Here is a 25,358-nt window from a genome sequence, read left to right as displayed (position 1 = left end):
AATATCTGTTTTGATTGCCAAATTCATTTCTTGTATATTTAGTTCTAATAAGGAGTTATTTCATTACAAACTGTTGGCGATGTCTTGATATAACAATACCTTTTTATATTCATCCTCTTAGATAAAATGACGTCAAGCACCAAAAAGCGTTCTTTCTCGTAAGTTTCTAATTTCCTCTCTGCTTTAATCCTTTTCTTTTTATTAATTTCCCCATCTCAGTTGCTATTTATCTCTCAGCAGGTAACCGTGTCTATCTTCATTTTTACCATTACCGCATCATTGCTGTCGTATTCACTTACTGCACAGATTTTCATCGACTTCACAAATAGACAGACTTTTTTGCCCTATAAACTCACAACATCCCACTGTAATTCGTCGAATCTTTACTTGTACAATTTTTATATTTTTCATTTGGGATATATTTATATTAAACTACAAGTAAAGAAATATCATGATGTCTTTACACACACAGACACACACACTTGTTCTGTGCGTGATGTTGGGATGTGTTAATCTTTTACATTCGTTTGTCCGCTTCATTACTCGCTCATTTATTTATATGTAGCAATTTTTTTTTAAATAAAAGCCTTTTTATATCCTATTCTCACTCTCTCTCTCTCATATATATGTTTATGTGCTCGTTTTTTGTTTTTTTTTAAATCTTTCATTTAATCTAGAGCGAAAAATCTGTTATAAAATATTGATCTGGTTTTTCTCTGTATATTTATTTCATCACTGCTATGTTTGTAAAGGAATTTTACTGGTGCCTGATCAGTTTTTTCCCACATTTTCTCTGAGAGAAATAGACCAAAGGATGGGAATTCATTTTAAGTATAAAATTGTGTGTATGTGTACACACATTAAATGTGTGTGTGAATATATATATATATATATATATATATATATATGTATGTATAGATTACATACATGCAAGCACACTGTAATAAATATATATAATCCATTCGGTGTTTAACAAAAATGTCATGTTAACTTCCATTCCATCTGTTCATGGAACAAGACGGTTTCGCTCTGCTTTCCCTCCTCTCCCATAAAACATACTGTCATCTTCTATAAATCTTTCATCCACTACTTAAACATATCGTTATGTATTAAGAAAAGAAACTCCGCTAGATAAATTAGGGTGATGGGCTGTAGCCCTCTTAGATAAATAATCCTAGCCGATAGTTAGATATCTCTGGAAATAAATAAAAACTAATTTATCAGAAATAAGGAGAAAAAAATTTTGTGATTTGTGCTTTCTTCATTTATTTCTATGATCACTTTTTCATGTTAGTTTTTAATTATATTTTGTATTTTATTTTAGATGGTAACATCTAGCTGTATGAAATTATTATTGTTCTCGTTAATACTTTATTTAAAGCTGTTGGATTTTGCTTTGTTGCTTGGTAAAATTTTTATCGTGTCGAACAAGGATTTAAAAAGAAACCATTTTATACTCTTCTAAAAATTGATCGTTTTCCACACAATGTTGTTTTTTTTTAACATTTTTCTTAATTTCACGTCAGTATGTTCTTTATTTTTCAAAATCAATATATTAACAATACATTCACTCATTACTCATGTCTTTTCATTTTAGTAGCTTTTCTCACTTGATTGTAATTTTTTAATTGCTTTAAGCTTGTTACTTCATGTATCAATATTTTACTTCGTGTTTTTTTTTTTTTGGAGCGGGGGGTCTAGATGTGAATAACGTCACCGTTACAGCGCCAGATACCTCAGCGATCGAGGGAATTCGCATTAATGGAATATGAAGTTCTTATAGGCGTCAGGTCACCTAGCAATTGGAAGAGCATTAAAGCCATCATAGTTGGACCGAGGGTTAGGTTAAACTTCTCAGCTTCGTTTTTTTATTTAAACGTCTCTATCAATTTCACCTAAATGGAAGCCACCCTTAAAGGTTCGGGTAGCGATGGTGTATTCCCGCTTAGCTGCCTTGTTTTATCTCGGAGAATATTTAATCAAATTAAGAATGGCTGCTCTCTCACTTGAAAACGAAAGTCCACCAGTAGTGACCGCTGACTTTTAGAAGGAAAGTCTCTAAATGCATTAGTTACAGAGATTCCCAATTCATGTCTTCTCGCAGCTGGTCTCAGTCTGAGTGAGGTTTGTGCTTCTGATATCCGAGTGTTATCACGGACCCACAAGTCTCTATTCAGCAATGCAGGTTGGGTACCATCTACTCTGACATCCTATAAAATGTTAGGAAGGAATATGACTTTGCCCATGCTCTGGGCAGACATGAAATTTCAAGTCTAAGATTATGGTACCTATTTTTGGTTAGTGATACTCGCTGAGGGATACATATGGTTGATATTGACTCCAAGAACGTAGTTTAAAAAAAAATTGTTTCGTCTTGGTTGGCACAGTAGGCAAATGTTTTCTATACTCTTGGACTGACCAATGGCTTGTGAGTGAAATTGGAAACTACAGAACGACGTAGAATGTGCACGAGTTTGATGTGTGTGTTTGTGCCTTCAAATTGTGTACATGCAGGCGTGGTTGTTTGGTAAGAAGCTTGCTTCCCAACCACATGATTCCGGGTTCAGTCCCACTGCATGGCACCTTGAACAAGTGTTCTTTGCTATAACCTCGGGCTGACCAAAGCCTCGTGAGTAGATTAGCTAGACGGAAACTGAAAGAAGCTCGTCGTGTGTGTGTGTGTGTGCATGTATGTTTATATGTATATTTGTCTGTCCTCCACCACCAGCGCTTGACAACCGGTGTTGGTTTGTTTATGTTCCCGTAACTTAGCGGTCCAGCTAAAGAGATCTATAGAATAAAGTCAGGGGTCGATTTGTTCAACTAAAACCCTTCGAGACGGTGTCCCAGCATGACTGCAGTCAAATGACTGAAACAAATAAAAGATAAACGATGCTGCATGAAAAAATATCACAAGTGTCATTGGTGGTGTTATTGTTTACAGCTGTTGCAAAAACATGTCCAACCATTGAGTAGTTTGTCATTTGAAAGATCAAAGAAATAAGTATCTCAATTAGTCACCTGACCCTTGGTAAAAGTGGACATTAAAACATTGTCTGATTTACTTCAGAATTTTAATTTTTTTTTTTTTTTAAGAATGTAATTTTTTTTCTGTTACCATCTCCTATAAATGATGTGATATAAAACTGATTTTGTTGCTCCATAATCCCAGTTGGCTTTAGCTGAGTAAACATATGGTTTAGAGCTCATTGATCAAATGCTCCTGAATAATTAATAGGTCCAGCACATATCTTGGTTAACTGCAAACAACTTCAGTGTTTTCGTTATGCCATTTAAACAAATGACATAAATACTGGTTTCTTAATGGAAATGTCAGTCTTGTTCTCAACTTTACAAATAAAGATTTCTAATTGTTCTAACTTTATAAATCAAACTCGCCAAACTCGAGCAGTGATTTTTACTCTACATTTTGAATGTAAATCCAATCTTTGTCTTATCTGAAAGAGTGTGACTAATAATGAAATAATGGCTAGCTTGGTAAAAGCTATAACTATTGAAACTATATAACACTTTTGTCCCATGTATACATTATATACACATACATAACCTGGGGTGAAGTTTGTATAAACCTGTCATCTTCTCTCCTCTGTTGTGTGTATTTTTTATTGGGTTTTATATAATTGTCTTATGTTTATTGGTAACTGTAGAATTGTGAGATCATGAAAGTCCTGTACATATGTGTACTGGCCTGTCATTGAGTAGCTTACTATTTATTATAAAAGGTGGATAGTGTGACTTCACTAGATGACAACTTACCAAGTGTGAATTACATCTAAAGTTAGTTACATATTGACTTATTGAAATTTTGGATTAAAACAATTTTCATCCTTCAACAAATTATGTCATCACTAAGAATCAACCTTTCTGATTTAATTATTATAATTCTGTAGAGATTTTTGATAAATTTATTATCAAGTTTGAAAGATATCTTATGGTACTAGATGAGAATAATGAATTGGATTTATTTCTGTTAAGTCAGCAGCCAGTTACTGCAGTGGCTTGAAAAACAACAAATGAGATGGCTAAAGATGGCATTGCGTATTCAAGAGCAAAAATTTCGTTGTCTAATTTTATCAGTGGTGAAACTATACTTAGTGAACAAACAACACCATGTTCAATGAATCAACTGCCTGGGCAACCTACTAATAATTCTTGTGTCAGTTCTCTTTGATAGATATCAAAATTTTGTAGATTTCCTCTTATCATTTACAGAAAAGACATTATACTAAGAGTTAAACAAGGAAGCTAGTGAAAAGATAGTTTTGTCAAGTTGGGGGGAAAAGCTTTTATGTTGTAGAATGCTATATCTATTGTTTGTGCAAAAGAGTCCACTACTAGTGTTATAGTCAGCATTACTATGACTATAATCCTTGTGGTTTTGATAGAAAATCAACTTCAGTTTAGGTTAAGGATGCTTTTGATATGGATCAGGGACAGTACATGGTTGTACAGAATGTCCTCTTGATAAACAATGTCTTGTCAGATGACTCAGCATTTTGTGAAGGAATCTTGAAAACTAATAGTATTAACAGTATCATTCCTTCAAGTGGAAATTTCTTTTTTGTGCTGTAAATGATCAGTGACAGGAAATTATTTTTGATTCATGAAGACATTCTAGAAAAGCTAGTATTAATTCATAGTCCTGAATCATGTTCAGAAGGTATGGTCTATAACAGAAACAAGCTTAATTGAAAAATAATTGTTAAAAAATTGAAGTAAACAATTGACATGTTGTAAATGGAGTTTTTGTGGTTTACGGAATCTCATTCTGCCAACTTGGGAGTTTTGGCATTATCACAATATTGACGACTTCAGATTAAATTTAAAACTAAACTTCCACCTTTTAGCTGTTTCTACTGCATGTGTTGATCCCCAATTTAATAACTTATTTGACAAACCTTCAAAATGTTGAATTTTCATTGAGTGTATCAGGTTCATCAAAATTACAACTGATCAACTTATATTATCAACAAAACTTTCGCAGCAATTGTCATTAGAAGACCCAAACTAATTAATAAAAAGGTAAACATACAATTTACTGTGCTTGATTAATTTAAGCATTACTTTCAAATTTACCTAAAGAAAAGTAATTTCTTAAAGTATCCTTCAATATATCTTATTCACCTCGTGTGGTGCTCCTTGCTCTATTTATAGTACAGTAACACTCAGTTAAAAAACGCAATATTTTTAGAATTTCCAAGAAAATGAAATGTTCGTGAAAGTCAAACTACACCATCAGAAGGACAAAATATTACAATGGGTTGATATTACAAAACATAAGATAAACAATTGAATGAAGAACTCCACTTGCTTTAATGAGTAATAGATTGTCTTTTATGGTTCAAAGATCACATATCATTCAACACTGGAAAGATCAAATGACTCGTCATTAAAAGCAATTGGTTAGTTGAGAAGTGATTGGGATATTCGTTTACTGCCACATTCTATATCAAGTTGCAGTGGAGAGTCAGTTCTAATGAGCCACTGATCTTGTGCTCCTGAATCTAAGACTTAACTGATATATCTTGGATGTGTCATTCTCTCACATTAGTAAATATAACAAATGATACATCCCTTGATGACAACATATTAATTCATCACTCCTGTATAATTGCAACAATCCTAACAGACCTCAAAATAACAAGATTGCCTGCCTGTTTGAATAAAATTATGTCCTAATGATAAACAGTAACTACTTCAGTTTTGTGATGTTTTATTGTTAATTACTAGGTTTTATTTTAGTGATGAATTATTAATTTTGGAAAATATCTTCTAAATGCTTCTTCTTTATCTGTTTTATATATTGTAGAATTGCATGAGGACATGAGTACCATGCTCTTATATGTGTGTGTATGTGTATATATACACAGACCTATAGTAGACCAATCACTATTATAAAAGGTTAAAGGGATATTTTTAGTTAATAGCTTCTGAGGTTTGAAACATGTCTGTGGTTGGATACTGACTCCTTGAAATTGGAAATTCCAAATAAGTTCAGGAAATTCTTCCTGTTTTAAGTGTCTATAGGACTTGCCAATGCCATAAAATAAATTAGCTTATTTGTGTGAAGTTTAATCTTTAGGCTCATTAATCATTTTTGACAGTGTAAATTTTCTATAAATTCATGAGCAATAATATAGTTTAACTTCTATGACAATGAAGCTCTAGCAAATCTTTGCAAGAGTGTAACTGTGTAGTTATTTTTCCTGAGAATAACTGCTTTCTGCATTGAGAATCCCCATTTAACATTTAAACTGGCCATATCTGGCCCAAAAATTCTATCTGTTTTATGCTCAAACTGGCCAAATCTGGCCTCTCATACATACCCTACAATGTCATTCTGAAAAAATAAACAATTGCATCATCAACTTCTCAAAGCTCCAAGATAATGCATGATTCATTCGAAACAATGTGAATAAATAAGCATTACATTTGGCAGAATAATCTGAATGCTAAAGAGTTAAGAAATATCTCTAGGACCCTAATCTTATATCAATTGCTTGTTCATTTGCCATCATGGGTTAGACATATATGTTAACTGAGATATTTTTTAACAGCTGGATGCCTTCTTGTCACTAATTCTTACCTGATTTCCAAGTAAGGGTAATTTATTCCACATATTCTTCGGAAGCACTGAACCAGCAAATGATTTGTTGACTGGGGATCTCACTAAAGCTCACTAGCTTTTGCTCAACACTTTTTATACCAGTAAGGAATTTAAACATTCACACAAATACAGACATATGACAAGCTTCTATACAGTTTCCATTTACCATTTTCACTCACAAGATATGTTTTATATGCTTTTATCCAAAATGGAGACACTGATGTTTCATTATGCTTGATAATTGTTGAGGTTGTTCTTAACATGAAACCAATGATATCCTTAAGAATCTTTAACCACCAGTGTGGTGTTGAACACTCATTCTCATTGTTTGATATTTGTGTGTATGTGTGTTTATATATAGTTTACGTTATGAGAATGTAGAAACTTCAAGATGGTCAAATTATATATTCTAGCTGTATTGTTTTTATCTGTGGGACATAAAATTTATAAAATTTGGCTTAACGTCACAAGTTTTCCATTGACTACTTCTACTCTGGTTACTATCTGTCATTTATGCTATGTGCATGGGACTCTGATAGAGCAAATGATTTTGTTACTAATAAAAGCAGCAGTCCATAGCTGTGTGCTTATGAAGTTCACTTCTTACCTATATGACTTTTGGTTCAATCCCACTGCACAGCACTGATTAATGCCTTGATAGGGAATTTGGAAGATTGAAACTGAAAGAAATCCATTGCATATTGTTTGCATATTTGTGTGAAATTTTACAAAACTACACTGAGTACAGATAGCATCATTTTGGATTAAGCTACAACCAGTAAAGTTTGTTGATATTGCTTGTCAATAAGATAACCTGCTTTCTCTGTACTCTTGAATCCATCATTATCATCATCATACATCCACTTTCCATCCTGGCATGCATGGATATGACAGTTTAACAGGGAACTGGCAAGCTGCAGGGTTGTATCAAGCTTCAGTGTCATCATTGGCATGGTTTCTATGGCTGGATGCCCTTCCTAACACCAACCACTTTACAGTGTGTGCTGGGTGCTTTATTCATGCCACCAGCGCTGAGATAAAGTTGTCATGTAACTTACAAGACAGAAAAGAAGTAAAATGGGGAAAATTCTTCTGGAATAAAAATCCCTTTCATGAAAAACTAGTATGGATTGCCACCAGGAAGTGCATCCAGCCAGAAAAATCCTGCCTCAAAATTTACTTCTTAGCGATACTGGTATGTAAAACATGTTAAAGGAAAGGAAAAGATGACCTTAGATAACACCACAACAGCCAACCATGTTGATCTGTCTCCAACTTTTATTCCAAATACTACAGTTTTGTTCTTCAGAATGCTCTCATTTTCTTCATGGATGCTGCTTGGAACTTGAAAGATCAGCTATTATAAAAACCTCCTCACAGTGAAGACACAGGCTGGAAAGCTGAGGATTTTCCAATCAAAGCTGGATACAGTATGAGGCAATTGTTGTCGCTAGGCCTAACTTATAAAGCAAATACCATCAGGAGTGACATCCAGACTACAGTGGAGAAGGCAAGCCACTGGATTTGGTTAAAGAGATGATGAACAATGGCTGGAAGAATATCGAATGAAACCTAGTAACCAGTTGATCGAGCAGGTGGGGCTTCATTTCAGTGGTGTATGTGGTGGGGGCAGTGCACAATAATGTAATTGATTCACCCCTTCCCGCAAAATGGCTGCCCTTGTGGCAAAATTTGAATATTATTATATTCTCTTTTGAATATTATTGTATTTTCTTCACTTCTGCCTTGATTCCATTTTAGGCATAGACATTTCTCTTCCCATATTAAATCCACTGGTTATTAAAGTTAAAAATGTAGTAACCACTCTACTTTATTTACCCCCCTTTTTTAAATGTGAATATGGATTCTTAGTTTATATTGAATTCATCCTCTTTGAAAGTAGACTTCAAATTGGAAAAACTTGCCAACTAATTTGTTTCATTCTGAATAGATGTTATTGTATTATATAATTACTTATTATAATACCAACTTGACTCCAGCATTGCTGTTGTAGTCATGTGACTTTTTTCAAATTGTTGCTTATACATTATTTGAAGTATAATTATAACCATTTTGCTTTTATGATCCACAGTCGTGTGGAAGGACTTTGGGAAGAAGTGAACAATATAATATCCTAATCAACAGAGTTGTCATTTAAGAGGTGGTTGAGGAAGAGACCACTTACAGCAGATCAGCTTACTATAGTGTTAAATAATGGCATTGCTTGTCTTCCAGCCTTAACTTTTCAAACTGTTAGATGAAACTGTTTCAAAATTGTCCAGTATTTCTAAATTTAGTAACCACATTTAATTGCTACATACATGTGTACGCATGTAAGTGAAAAGACTTTGTTGGAAACAATTACTTTCAAATATGTACCTTGTATATATATTATTTATATTATTTATGTTTTTTTTATATATATATTTATATTATATATATATATATATATATATATAAATATATATATGTGTGTGTGTGTGTGTGTGTGTAATTATATATACTAGCAGACACTACACTTCAGACAGTTTTCTGCTCGTCATAATGAAACTCAAACATTGTTGAAGCATAGGTGTTGTTAGGAAGTGCTTCCCCACCACATGATCTGATCCAGTCCCACTGCATGGCATCTTGGGTAGAGTCTTCTACTATAGTCCCAGGCCAACCAAAACTTTGTGAGTGGATTTAACCGATGGAAAGAAGTCTGTTATTTGTGTCTCCTCATCTTGACATCTCATGGTAGTTAGTTGTAAGCAAGTGTCACTGTCATATGATTCATATCATTTTTGTTTCCAGTCTTCCATGAAAACCTGTCCAGCAAAGAGGAAATATTATCTTACTTGGAAAAAAAGGTGTGAGTTGGTGACCAGGAAGGATTTCTGGCCATACAAAAATCTACCTCAGTAGAAAAGTGAGCATTAGATGGATGACACACACAAGTATAACTGGTTACAAAATGAACGTCTTAACTGTAGTTTTTGTATTCAGTCCCACTGCATGATCTAGAGCCAGTGCCTTTTACTACAGCTTCGGGCCAACCAATGCTTTCTCAGTGCATACAAGAGACAGAAACAGAAAGAAGCTTATTATATATAATGTGTGTGTGTTCATGTCTCCTTGTCTAGGCATTGTGAACTAATTGTAAACAAGTATCATCCTTCATCTACATTCTTCCAAGAAAACATTTTGCCTTCTTTCTGCTGCTTGTTTGAAGGACCAAGGAGGGTAATTTTGGAAACAGGTGATGGATGGCAACAGAAAGATCATTTGGCAATAGAAAATTTGTTTTGACAAATTTTATCTGACCCATGCAAGCATAGGTTAAAACAATGATATATATATATATGTATGTATAATATATATTAATATATATATGTATATTATATATTAGTTGATATATATATATGTATAATATATATTAGTTAAGGTGCATGGCTCAGTTATTAGAGCATCGTGCTTACAATTGTTTCATTCCTAGACCAGGCTGTGTTGTGTTCTTGAGCTAGACACTTTATTTTGTGTTGCTCCAGTTCACTCAGCTGTAGAATAGAATTGCGATGTCAATAGTGCCAAGCTGTATTGGTCTTTCCCTTGGACAACATTGGTGGCATGGAGAGGGGAGACTGGTATGCTGGTCATCCACAAACAGCCTTGCCTGGAGGGGAACTTTCTTGGTGCAATCTTATGGTCATTTGTGACCAAAGTGGGGTGGGTCTTTATTAGGACCTATATTCAATAAAACCTTTAAGGTAGAAGGCTGTGATTGTGAGAGAACTAGCTGCTATTTCATCAAGTTGAACAACCTTGTGTCAGTGCTTTGTTAAACAAGATTTACATAGGAACAATTCTCTTCTTCCTTCCGTATGTCTTACACTTTCAATTTCGTATCTTCAGACTACATACTCGAAGTAACAGGTTACACAATTTAGTGTCACCTTTAGAGATGAGTTTTGACTTCTGAAGTTAATGAAAGGCAGCTTTTTATTTATTTATTTATTTATTTATTTTTACCTCAGTCACACTTATATACATATTATTAGATATGAATTTTAATCCTTTTACCAAAATTATCACTAAACACTGATACAGTTAGCCAAGCCTACAAACCATTTTAGTTGTTCACCTTAGGCTTCTAGTGTCCTCAACGTTGACATGAATCTGCTCCATTTTCTGTCTCTATAAAGCTTTTGCCTTGTTTAAGAAATCAATAATTGCATTATATTGAACTAGTCAGTTTGACCATAACTGGCACAACTCAAACACATAAAAATAAAAGATCGAATCAGTCAGTTGTTAAAATTGTGTCATGAAATTTAGTAAACTGCAGTGGCTGTAAGGTTTCATTGCCTAACTACTAATCACCTAAAATTTACATATCTTATGTTCTGTTTTTGGGAAGGTGCATTACAATGTTTATTTCAGTCTACCTGGCTGACAATAGGCATCATTCTTGCTGCAAAGCTCATATGTAGTTAACACAGGGAAAAACATCTGTCAAAATATAAATCTGCCACAATAGTGTGTGAATGTGTAGGCTTATTACATATTATGTAGAAACACGGTGTAGATTTAGGGTACATGCACACATTTTCCCATGCTAGCATGGGTTGGACTTGAAAATAACTTCCAGGAACCGAGCTTGAGTTTGGTGGTCTTTCTCACACTGAACTTATACATGTGTGTTTATGTATGTAATTAAAAGTAGCTGTTGAGAACTATTCCAATGGAGACTAAAGAGAAGTGGTGTAGAGGAGCGGGAGAAATCTTTAGTGTTAAAGATAACCTTCCTTTATTGTGGGGAGGTACAATAAAATATACACATTCCAGTTTGTGAAATTTTTGTTTTGTTTTTCTGATTTTTAAGTGAAGTGAGAAGGCAGTGCTCATATTCTTTTTCAAGGCTTCCAAGACCAGTGGCAGAGGGAGGATGATTTCCTCAAACCTGGTACTTGACCTGAATGTTTGCAACAGAATAGATTTTGCTAAAGGTGCACAAGCTACCTGGTGGCTTATAGAAAAGGTATCCAGCTATAAAAATCATTCCCTACAAAAGAGGGAAGGAAGAAATGAAGAAAACAAGTGTTTGCAAGCTCCAGCTGGGCTACATTTTCAAGTAAACAGTAACTGAATAAAAACACTGGTACAAACTTGAAATTCCTCATACTAGTGATGCTATAAAACGCACCCAGTCCATGCTGTAGGAGTGGTTAGCAATGGGAAGAGTACCTACTGAATACGTTAGTAGCAAGAGATTGGTGATTTTTCTGTGACCCATGTGACAAATGACACAGGATTATGACAGGAGATAAGACAGAAAGATCTGTCCAACCCATATTAGCATGTAAAAATGTATGTGCAGTAGTACCTTGTAGTACGAGTGCATCATTGTACGAGTAATTTGCTGTACGAGCCAAGACTTGTGCAAATTTTTGTCTTGAAGTACAAGCAGAAATCTGTAGTACGAGCACAGAAATCATCCAATCTTTAAGGTAATTCAGTTAATAAAACCAGTTTACATATTTCTTTTACATTCTCTTTTTTTTTTTATTTATAATTGTCATTTTACTTGTAACTACACCTTTTCTGTTTTAATATCCATAAAAACATCATTTTTGGGTGGTTTTGTGGGGCTGGAATGGATTAATAATATTTTAGTTAATTTCAATGGGGAGAATTGATTTGTAAAACGAGTAAATCGCAAGATGAATTCGGTCATGGAACGAATTAAACTCATACTGCGAGGTATCACTGTAAAATATAAATTCATGGATTTAATCCAAAACAAAGTATGAGTTGCAGTTGTTCTCCCTCTTATTATCCAAATATATTTTACAATGTTGGTACTTTTACTTAACACTCCACGTTACATATTGTTCATCCTAAAATTAAAGTTGTAAATCTTTCAGACATTATAGTCCACCAAAACCACCTAATTCCATTTGAAATACATGGATCCTTAAACATCTCAGGCAGATTAGTGGTACTGTTTAAATTTTGTTTCCAAAATGATTTATGAGTAAAGAGCTGGATAACTATAGTTTTGTCAAATTGGGTTTTAATCAATTTTAATCAATTTTAATCAATTTCCAGAGCATAAATAGTTTGAGTTCATAAGTGTTTATTTGCTTCAGTTTTTTTGTTTTTTTCTCGATCCAATTTTTAGGAAATAAAATTAAGAAAAATTCTGTATCATATTTTGAAGGTCTAGTGTAAACAATTATTTTACTTTCTTTCATGTATCTTTTATTTAGTTGGTAATTTAACATATTTTCCATCTAATTTTTTTCCCCACCAATCTTTTAAGATATCAGTAGCTTTGCAGCTTTAAACATTTGTATAGAAAATAGATTATTTCACACCAGAATGTTCATGCATTACTAACAGCTAACAGAAAAAAAAAAAAAACTTTTATATTTTTATTGTGTGACTTCAGACAACTCTGTTCAAGCAAAACCTACATACATATTTTCAGTAAGTTAGACTGAAGGAATGTTGAAAGTATGTCCACACATTTACAGCTTAACCCATTAGCATTCAAACTACTCTGTCAAATGTAATGCTTATTTATTCACATTGCTTTGAGTTAATCATGCATTATCTTGTAGCTTCGAGATTTCACTTATGTTTACCCTGCACATGTGAAAGCAGGGTATTGTAATCCCTTATTTTTTGTCTGTCTGTCTGCAAAATTACTGGAAAACGGCTGAATGGATTTCACCACACTTGGCAGAAATACACATTGGGTGAGTGGCTTGAAACAATGAACATTTGGTTTGATTATCTTAAAAAAAACAAATTTTAAAAAAAAAAATCAAACTTATAAATTTCCCAATAGGCAAGTGGTCATATTATTTTGTTCACTTTTTCATATGAATTTAGGTCAATTAAAAAGCATTAGTATGCAATGCATTGTAAGCCACACTAATTTGTGAAAACAAATTTATTTGCGTGCAGGGTATGCATCACCCCTCCGATGCCTTTTGCATTATTCTTAGAATGTTATTGTTGAGTAAGTGTGAGAGGTTAGATCTGATTGATTTGAACATAAAACATGTAGAATATAAGGGCCAGATGTGGCTGGTTTAAATGTTAAAGAGTTAAATGTTAATTACAACTTTTCTTAGTTATCTTCATCTCTCAGAGTGAAAAGACTTAAAGAAAGTGATTTAGAAAAAATTTTCTAATGATTCTAAAAGTCAAAATATTTTCATTGTTAGGGTAGTGTTATTATAACCACATGTCCTCATTTCTACAAATCACTGTACCATAAACTGCTAGGTCATAACTAGCTGGACCAGGTTAAGTAATGTAGTATTGGGACACAGTATAATGGCTATAGCATATTTTAAATTCTCAAGCTCTCACACAATATCTTTTCCATTTGTCAAAAGGCATAGAATTTAAGTAGGATAAATTTACTCTGACAGGAAATGGGTTTGTATTGTTGCAGCAAAAGATTTATTATATAGATTTAATAAGAAGAGACTTAGTTCTTCCCTCACAGCTAGCCTGTAAATCAGGCTGTAAGACATCTCCAATCATCTTGGTTTTGCGCACAGTTGCCTGCATCCTCCCAGGTGATGCTAAATTGCTTCAGATCTTCTTTGAAAGTGACACATGTCTTCATGAATCACCCTCTCTTTTTTTTAATCTCTCACAGTACTCATTGTGTAGCCGTCTTTGGTAGTCATTCTTCTTGCAGTTGGAAAACATGACCTGAAAGTCTCACTCCTCTTTTTGCCACAATCTCCTGCAGGCTGCACAGATTAGCTTTTCTCAAGCCTAAGGATCAACTCTAAAAAAAAACAAGGTGATGCAGGGCAAATGAGCAAACAGTTACACAATTTTTTGTGAATGAAGTTTCCAGTGAAGTAAGAAGCCTAGAATTAGTTAATTAGCCATCATTTATATGAACCAATGACTTCAGTGACCAGTTATTTCCAACCTATTGTCCTTATGAGAGATTATTTATGATTAGAAAAAATAAACCTACTTTCTTAATGAATATGTGCAAAAGAGCCAGTTAAATGGGTTTTCTCCCAATAACTCACTGTTCATTCAAATCTTCTGTCAAGAATTTTTACTGAACTCAATCAACAGCTTGAACATTTATCAAAAAAGTTTTCTAGACAATTACTTCCATCATTATATTCTTTGTTTCTTGACATTTTAATCAGGTTCACTGCTGTTGTGTTCTGAAGCATTCTGGTGCATATGTATAGTGCTGGTTAATAATCTACTCAATGAGGCTAGCAATGCCACTACTGAAAAATTGTGGACTAATAACTGTACATTTGATGATAGCCAGGAAATTAGATTGTTAATACCTTTTTCTGGTGAGAAATATAAATATTCATAGTTCAAATCCAATGTAGGACAATTTACATATTCAGGAATATATCACCTGATAGTTGTAGATTTACTTAAACTTACAGATAAAAGCATTGGTGAAATTAATAACTCCGATAAGTTTAATTACAAATATTTCAATTTTTAATTTTGATGGTGAGAGGGATCTCACATTTTGTCAGCAATGACAACCAGCAGACATTTGGATACAGTTTGCTAGTAAATTGACTAAATCCAAATTGCCATGAAAAAATTTGCCCTCAACACTGTATCAATACTATTCTAGTTTACAATATACCATTCTTTTAGGTGCTCTACAATTCTAAGTTTGCAACTCCAGTGTATTGAAGATAAGGGCTAAAAAGGTATGGTTGTGTGGTTAGAAACTTGATTCCCAACCACATAGTACCAGGTTCAGTCCCACTGTGTGACACCTTGGGCAAATGTCTTCTACTGTAGCCTCAGGCCAACCAAAGCCTTGTGAGTGGAGTGGAGCCCATTGTGTGTGTATGTAAGTATATATATATATATATATATATATATATATATATATATATATATATATATATATATATATATATATATATATATAGATATAGATATAATGTGTGTGTTTGTCCCCTACCTCCACTTGACAACCAGTTCTGGTGTGTTTACACCCCCATAACTTAGCAGTTTGGCAAAATAGACCAATAGAATAAGTACCAAGCTTTCAAAAAGAATAAATCCTGGAGTTGATTTGTTCAACTAAAACCCTTCAAGGTGGTGTCCCAGTATGGCCGCAATCAAATGACTTGTAAACGATAAGGAAAAAAAATGTTCATTATGTTGCTTGCTTTTTTTATGTTGATATGAATTAGACAAATCTTTGAGGACCAACATCTTGATTGTGACTGTGTCACTTCTTCCCAACATCATACTTTGCTCTGCTGTGGACACCAATACTTTCTCACTCAGTATTTACCTCCTGTATACAAACAAGCCATATAGTCATTAGCTGGCATCATTACTACATACATTTGTTCTCACTACTTTTTTTGTATTCTGACTTGCACATCTGACAAATCATCAATTTATTGCCAGTCTCCCTAAATTTACTTTCACTGCTCATGATGTCTTACTATGCAGCATCAGACATCTATGCTTATTGCAGTTTGCTTTTTTCAAAAATTGACAAACCTATGTCTCACAGAGGTAACAGCTCTCTGAACATTTTTCATCCTTTCATATTTTAGCTATTACACTGTCACTTCTACAGCCCCGACTAAATCTTGTCATTTGGACCATTAAAATTACATGTGAACCTCTGAACAGTTCAGACTTTTTATGGCTTTCTCTTGCTTATTTCTCCTCAACATCGATATCTCATCTTCTGCCAGAGATTCTACCAAACATTTTGTTTCTTATTATTTTCATTGAGCTTTTATCTCTTCCCTTACAGTTAGTATGGCAAATTCCCAGGTGATGCTTGGATCTTATGCTCTGTTACATTGTTTGATCTCTTTGTTGATCTTAGCTATTCTTTTAGGTTTGGAACCATTTCTACAGCTTTTTGACAGATTTTTCAATGAGATCTGGGATATCAACTTATAAAAGTCTTCAGATATCCACATTGGTGCAGCCTGTTGGTAGACATTGGTACAGCCTGTTGATTGTATCAGGGTACTTTTTTTATGACACTAAGTCACTTCTGCTTTTCTAACTCCCCCCATCAGTCTTCTCCCTCTCTCACCCTACCACACACTTCTAATTATAATTTCAGAAGGTTTGCCGTTCTCAGCAAAAACCTGAAGTTTGTTATCTTACAAACTCATCATCATCATCGTTTTACGCCCACTTTCCACGCTGGCATGGGTTGGAAGGTTTGACTGAGGACTGGTGAGCCAGAGGCTGCACCAGGCTGAATCTGATCTGGCAAAGTTTCTACAGCTGGATGCCCTTCCTAATGCCAACCACTCCGAAAGTGTAGTGGGTGCTTTTATGTGCCACCGGCATGAGGGCCAGTCAGGCGGTTGTGGCAACAACCAGCTCAAAAGGTGTTTATGTGCTACCTGCACGAGAGCAAGTCTGGCAGCACTGGCGATGACCACACTCGAGTGTTGTTTTTCATGTGCCACCAGCACATGTGCCAGTAAAGCAACGCTGGCAACGATCACGCTTGAATTGGTGCTTTTCACATGTCACCAGCACGGGAGCCAATCCATGGCCCTGGCAACGATCACTCCCAGATGCACTATTAATGTTCCACTGGCACGAGTGCCAATCAGGTGGTACTGTCATCGGCCACGTCAGTGATTTTGATTTGTTTACACTTGCCTCAATAGGTCTTTGCAAGCAAAGTTCATTGCCCAATGAATGAGGGGTACTCGTAAGTGGGTCGATTACACCCCACATTCGGATATGCTTTTAACATTCCACTGGCACGAGTGCCAATCAGGCGGTACGGTCATCGGCCATGTCAGCAATTTTGATTTCACTTGCCTCAATAGGTCTTCACAAGCAAGGTTTATTGTCCAATGAATGAGGGGTATTCATAAATGGGCTGGTTACACCCAACAGCATTGGCCATGAGCTATGGTCTCACTTGGCTTGTCAGGTCTTATCAAACACAGCATATCTCCAAAGGTCCTGGTCACGAGTTATTGTCTTAGTAAGGCCCAACGTTTGAAGGTTGTGCTTCACCACCTCGTCCCAAATTTTCCTGGGCCTACCTCTTCCACAGGTTCCCACAAATGCTAGGGTGTGACACTTTTTCACACAGCTGTCCTCATTCATTTGCAACACATGACCATATCAGCGCAGTCGTCTCTCTTGCACACCACATCTGATTAACTATACGGGTGACTAAGCTATAGCCGACACCGCCAAGTATTTTGCGCATCTCTGCGGTAATTCCTGATGGGCCAAGGGCTTTCCCTGTCATCATACCCTTAATTGCTTTATCTATCAAGGCACCATCAATTTGGATAGCTGGTCCCTCTTCATGTCAAGATTCTATGAAATGTTCTTTTGTACAAATAAAATTTTCTTTTTTTTCAAGTTATGGATACACCCGCTGACTCTATCTTTTTTTTTGTATTGCATTTTCCTTACAAACGGTTAACAGTGAGATTGTTGACTGATATATCTGCTGATTCAGTCTATTATTTTGACTGGATAATTTTATATAAAGTGCCTAAAAGTTTCAGTCCACTTCTTAACCTGCTCTTGACACAAGCTTATTCTAATTTCCTGTTATTTTATTGACTATATCTGGTTCTACTTTGAAAGGCTTTTCATCTCTTTAAATACTTGTAGGCTACTGAACAATATTACATGTATGTGTAAAATGTATACATACACATTTATAAACATGCATAAATGTGTATGTGTAGATATATGATTAAATGTGTATGTGCCTATATATATGTGTGTGTAATCGGTATGTATTTTCATTCTTTCACTTGTTTCAGTCATTTGAAGGGTTTTTTTAATTAAGCAAATTGACCCCAGAACTTACTTTTTAAGCCTAGTATTTATTCTATTGATTCCTTTTGCTGAACCTCTAAGTTACTGATGTAAACACACCAACACCGGTTGTCAAGCAGTGATGGGGAGACAAACACACAGCGTGGCTGTGTTGTAAGAAGCTTGCTTCCTAACTACACAGTTCCGGGTTCAGTCCTAGTGCATGATATCTTGTGCAAGTGTCTTCTACTGTAGCCTTGGGCCAACCAAAGCCTTGAGTAGATTTGGTAGACAGAAACTGAAAGAAGCCTCTCGTGTATGTGTGTGTGTATATATATATATATATATATATATATATATATATATATATATATATATATATATACATACACGCACACACACACGACGGACTTTCAGTTTCCGTCTACCTAATCCACTCACAAGGCTTTGGTCGACCTGAGGCTATATGGTACCAGACACTTTCCCAAGGACCATGTAGTTAGGAAGCAAGCTTCTTATCACACAGCCATACCTGCGCCTATGTATGTATATGTTAAAGTTCATCTCAAGCCTATTGGCTCATTAAGGCTGAGTTTATCTTGGTTTTCAGGGCATTGAATGACTGAGTCCCCACTGGACTTGGATGCCAAACACAGTTAACTCCCAGCTGTTGGCGGTACTCATTCTCAACTGAGTGAAGCAATATAAAATGAAGCGTCTTACTCAAGTACACAACACACGGCTTTGTGGTTGAGTTATTAGACTCAGGATTGTAAAGTCATGTGTTCAATTCCTGGACTAGGCAGCGCATTATGTTCTTTAGTTATGTGTTTCTGTATATATATATGTACTTTTGCGTTTACTTGTATATATATATGTGTGTTAAATTTTCTCCAGTTGCCTGTTGGCTACTCATCATTGCTGTTACTCTTTAAAAAGAAGTCAGCAAAATATCCACAATTGAAGATGCTCATGAAATTCATGTGCATGAATGCACGAGTGCGTTTTTGTGCGTGTATATGTACATAGGTGTATTTCTTGTCTGACATATCAGATGGCGTCTAAGGGAGATAATTGCTTTTGAATATTCTGACTTTTCTATTCAATATAAACTGTTTATATGTTAACTATTAAATGATACTGCTTCTTTTTCTCTCTCCCACTCCTTTTTTTATATACACATTGTTATATTACATACATAGGAAATGTACATGACATATCCCGCTTTTATGTTAACTTCTCATGTTCTAAATAATCTTCTTAGAATAAGCCATGTTAAAATCTCATTTTTAATCTGTTGCTGCTAATTCTTATTTGTCTCTCAGTGATTATCTCATTTGATCATGCTAGATGACCAAAAGCTTAATTTTTTTTTAATTCTCACATTAGTTTGTGTATATTATTGTTTACACATAAATAGCTGTATTTTTTTCCTACTGTATGATGAATTTTTGTATTTTGAGTGAAAACTGCTATAATGGAGGACATTTTATTAGTAAAAGTTACTGTTCTGTCTGTATATAAAAGAAAATATGTATTTCTAGACACAATATTGTAACACAATTTATAAATTTTATTTTTAACCTACATAATGTTACAGTCATTTAAAATATATTTTTTCAAATAAACCTAATTTATTAATCTGTATGAAATGATATGTAATCAAATTTCGTTGACTCAATATATAAGATACTTTTTAACTTCAAAGGTTATGGAAGACAAAGTTAACCCAATTAATATTTTAAGTTGGACTTGAGAAACTAAATACTATAGAGCAATTAGTCCAGCTTAGCCATTTCTAACACTTTACTGTTTTCTACTACTATTACTACTACTACTACTAATAATAATAATAATAATAAATGATGGATTCTCCTGTCGAAGATGATGTATGAGTGTTCAGCTTAAGCCGAACAACCTGCACAAATGATTTGTTTCTAGTGATCAAATGTATGTGCTGTGCATGAGCTCTCTCCCTCCATCAAATCAACATAACTTAAACAGGTGCACAATGTACAACACATTGGATGTCAAAATGATCACAGAGCTACATGAGATGAGGTGTTTTGCTCAAGAACATAATGCACCATCCAATCTAGGAATTGAAGCCACTAAGTCATGCATCCTCATGATAATAATAACAATAATAATCCTTAGGCTTGAAATATTTTTATTTAGGGGAGTGGACTAGTTGATTACAATCTCAGTGCTCAACTGGTACTTATTTCACTGACCCTGAAAGGATGAAATGCAAAGTTGGTCTTGGTAGAATTTGAGCTCAGAATGTAGAGATAGATGAAGTGCATCTAAGCATTTTGTCGGACATGCTGATAATTCTGCCAGCTTGTCGCCTTAATCTTTCTACTATAGGCACAAGACCTGAAATTTTGGAAGAGGGGGTAGCCAATTACATCGACCCTAGTGCTCAACTCGTACTTATTTGATCAACCTTGAAAAGATGAAAAGCAAGGGTGACCTCAGTGGAATTTGAACTCAGAACTTAAAGATGAGCAAAATATTGTCAAGCATTTTCCCCAGCATGCTGACAATTTTCCCAATTCACCACCTTAATGATAATAATGATAATAATTATGAGGAGGAAGAGGATGGGTTTGTTTTTTTTTTGTTGACTCAGGACCACTGGTAGATCATGTGACTATTTTTAGAACATAACATTAGCTTTGCATGACCTAAATGGCAAAAAGTACTTAAGTTTTTTACAAAAGCATACTTATTTTAATATGTCGTAAAACTAGCATGGAAAATAATAGAAGTTAAGGGATTAAAAGAAAATGTGTGTGTGTGTGCAGTTGTGGCTATGTGATCATAAAGTTCACTTTGTAACCATGTGATTTCAGTTTCAACCCGACTACCTAGTGTCTTCTATACCCTTAGACTGACTGGCATGTGAGTGAAATTTGTTGTTGCAGGCATGGCTATGTGATCGTGAAGTTCACTTTGCCACTATGTGGTTTCAGGTTCAACCTCAGTGCCTAGTGTTCTTTTACTGTAGCTTTGGACTCATTGGCTTGTGAGTGGGATTCATTGACAAAAACTGAAATAAATCCCATTAAAAGTGCTTGAATTGTTTAAATTCCCTTGCAAACAAAACTCCTATAATTTCAATGACTTGATTGATTTCGCTGTGAGGACCAGTGGAAAGAAAAATGCCTTACCCGAAAATCATTTCAGTTCGGTAACAGGAGAGAATCCAGCTGCAGAGAAACATGCCAGAATGGAAAACATAGAAACAGCGATGACTGACACACACACACACACACACACACACACACACACACACACACATGCATGCACACACACATATAGAGTGTAAATAGCTGAAGCATTTCTCAAAATACTCTTTATACAAAATAAATGAATTACTAAAGCCATACAATACAGATTTGTATCATCATCATCATTGTGTAACATCTGGCTTCCATGTAGGCAGGAGTCACCCAGGTAGAAAACTACACCAGGCTACTGTATCTGTTTTGGCAGATTTTTTAGAGCTGGATGCCCTTCCTAAACCCAACCACTCCACAGAGTGGACTGAGTGCTTTTTATGTGGCACCAGTACAGGCAGGGTCAGTTTTAACCTGGTTTTTACAGCTGAATGCCCTTCCAAATACAAACCACTTTATAATGTGGACTGGATGCTTTTTACATGGTACCAGCAGGGTCACCAAGTAACTTGCAAGACAAGGAAGAATTTTGAGTTTTCCACAAATTGTCTACATAGCTTTTATACTCTACCAGTGCCATATGTGTAAGAAAATTCTGTAGAATTTATTTCTTCAAAAGTTTGCCAAACTAAAAATGGCAAAGATTAAAATGTGACAGTATTAACAGAAAGAGCAAAGTCTGGGGACTATATATATAATGTCCTGCAATTTCACAATGCGACATAAATACAATGATTTACATCAAAATATCAGTTGTTTAGATAATTTATTACTAAACATGAGTAAATTGTTTGTTACAAGACCATATGGTATGGCTTCATTAATTAATATACACATACACATATAGTCTCGGGTTCCATCCCACTGCATGGTATCTTGGGAAGTGTCTTCTACTATAGCTTCTGGTTGAGAAATGCTTTGTAAATGACAGTTGATTAATGGAAACTGAAAATTCTGTCGGTGGGTGGGGGTGGGGTGTCTCTTCAAATAATATCCCTTTAAACTAGCACTCCCCAAACATTTTTGCACCACAGATTGTCTCATACAAGAGAATTTTTCCATACACTGAGGGAACACATGCATAACAAAATACAGGTGCTTAATATATAATTTAACTATTACATATATATGTATAAAGCAAAAACACCTTGCAATCTGACAGTCAATAAAATAGAAATGAAATTTTAAAATTTATTCTTTCTGTACAGGCTAGTACTAAATGATCTATGGCTTGGTGGTTGGGGGGCTCATGCTTTAAGCCAGTACTCTACCATGCATGCATGAATGTTTGTTTCTGCATATCATCACTGTAACTTCAAACAAAAGCAAAAATGTATGTTTATGTCTTCCATTAAACAATTATATCTCATCACTCGGCTGTTTCCTGTGAATGCCAATGGAATCAAATTACCTTATTTGAAAAACAAAGGTTAGAATATTGCATCAGTAAGTCTTGTCCAAACCATGCCAGCATAAGAAAAGCAGATGTGAATACAATGGTGATATATTGCTGAACTCATCATTTTTTTTAATATCCATTTTCCATACTGGTATGGATTGGCTGATTTGACTGGATCTGGCAAGGCCAAAGGTCACACTAAGCTCCATTGTCTATTCTGGCATGGTGTCTATGGCTGGATGTCCTTCCTAATGCCAGCCACTTCACAGAGTGTACTGGATGCTTTTCATGTGGCACCACCAACACCGCTATCAATTCTGCTGTGGTGTATGGATCTTGAGTACAGCAGTGCACCAGATATCTCTGTCCTTAATCATCCCTTTCATAAGGCTCATTGTCTTGAGATCAGTCATCCCATATCTTCCTGGGTCTCCCTTTTCCACAAGTTCCATCCACTTTAAGTGATCAGCACTTCTGTATGCAACTCTCTACATCCAGACTGTGTGTGTGTGTACATATACATGTGTGTGTATGTGCACATGTGTATAAAGTCCTGTTCAACTATGTTCAATTACACTTGGATGTGAGAATACCTTCTCTTGCAGAGCTTGTCTTGGGAGAGAATTTTCCTCTTGGATGTGTGAATTCTAGCTTGACCGAGGTTTTTGCACATTGGCATACATATTGTGTTCTGTTTCAATAAGAACAATCCCATTCTTACCAGGCTGTGTATGAACGATTTGGTTTTCATTGCTGACAGTGAAACAGCACAGAAACACACGTGTCTTTGTCTGTGAAAGACATCATTTGATCCTATCTTGCATTCTGATGCATATTTAGGACAATTTTCTCCTGGAACTAGCTCTGCAATGGGAGGTCTTCTCATGTCTAAGTGCAGTTGATGTAAAGTACAACTTCATATGAATATATTTCATTCAATGCTGCTTTGTGCAGTGTTATAGTGTGTGTGTATAATGATATATCTTTGACTTGTTTCAGTCATTTAACTGCAGCCATACTGGGGCACCACCTTGAAGAATTATTGTCAAACAAATTAACCCCAGTTCTTATTTTTTTAAGCTTTCCATGGCTATATTTTGTACAGGGTCTCGGCTCTATTTGATTGAATCTATATTATTGACCAAACTAAAACACTCCTAACCACATTTTCTTATTGTTTTACTTAACCAGTGCATAGTGTTGTATTCTATGCTTTCACATGTTATACTGACTAGTTTCAGTTATTGATATAATTTATTCAATGTCTCTTATTATTTTTGGGGGAGTGGGAAGAGAAATCTCCCTCTTCAAATAATATCCCTTGAAACCACCACACTACCGCAGTGCAGAATTGATTTTGTAATAATTTGGAATGTTATGTGAACTCTTATCAACAGTAAGCAATACTCCTGTAGCTGCTACTTAGTTTTGATATCGGAGTAGTAGTGGTAGTAGCTTCTATGATTTCAATAACAAATAATAAAGACAGGTGAGATTGAGAAAATCTCTTCAGGTGAATAATCTTGTTTGGTTGCAGGGCATGATAGCATTGAGATATGACTTGAAGATTGGTCAAGAAAGTTATTAATATCACAAGAATAAAGTTATCTCCTCTTTTTTTTTAAAATTTAAATTTTTATATTTCCTCCTTCTATTCACTGATTTGGAGTTGTTTATCTCTATTCTGATGAGATGCAATAAGAAAGATATAATTAATATTAATGCAGAAATATTGATTTATTAATAAATCCCCACAAAAAAGAAAAATTAGAGTTTCTGCTTAGAAAAAATATTTACCTATCTAGAATGTATCATAAGTTGGAAAATAGGGTGTAGCACTATATAGTTGAAGTGAGTCATGCAAATTGTAGCACAATTTTTAAGAATATAGGACAGTTGTTATTGCCTATTTTGACTGCTGGTTATAGAAACCATATTTTATGATAGATTCTGACAAATATTGAAGAAAAAATGTTGTACATAAATTCCAGAAACTTGTATGAGTAAAATAATTTTGTTTTTTGGAACAGTGGATCTCAAACCACATATAACTATAAATATCATCTAAATATTGGTTGAAAAGCCCTTTTGGATAAAAAAAAAAGTTGAAGGCTATCTGTAGGACTCAAACACATATCTATAGAGACAAGTGTTTTACCATTGGACTAAAGCAATCTTTCAAACTTTGATTCATTTTAGAGAACTGGCAATTTATGTAGATAAGTTATGAAATATAGTGGACCAGGGATAAGGGTCTTTCTTATTAGAATAAAGAAGACATAGTGAGAGTTGACACAAAATTCCATTTACATTTAAAGATGGGTACCACATCACTTTAACCCCCCCCCCC

The 25,358-nt window shown here is 34.8% G+C and overlaps 1 protein-coding gene across 4 annotated transcripts in view; it reads left to right on the top strand.

The window, feature by feature from the left end:
* Positions 1-25,358, top strand: part of LOC106872962 (dnaJ homolog subfamily C member 5) — a 103,400-nt gene continuing 78,042 nt past the window's right edge. For 2 of the 4 annotated variants that reach the window (XM_052973245.1, XM_014920149.2), the window contains exon 1: positions 1-158. In XM_052973245.1, coding sequence (XP_052829205.1) covers positions 127-158 — 32 coding nt within the window. In that variant the 5' untranslated portion in view covers positions 1-126. The remainder of the gene's footprint in view (positions 159-25,358) is intronic. The other 2 variants (XM_014920150.2, XM_014920147.2) reach the window with 1 other exon arrangement.

The sequence above is a fragment of the Octopus bimaculoides genome, chromosome 15 (genome assembly GCF_001194135.2).
Source record: "Octopus bimaculoides isolate UCB-OBI-ISO-001 chromosome 15, ASM119413v2, whole genome shotgun sequence".
NCBI lineage: Eukaryota > Metazoa > Mollusca > Cephalopoda > Octopoda > Octopodidae > Octopus > Octopus bimaculoides.
Note: the sequence above shows the minus strand (reverse complement) of the source record. Positions and strands in the feature narration are given on the sequence as shown.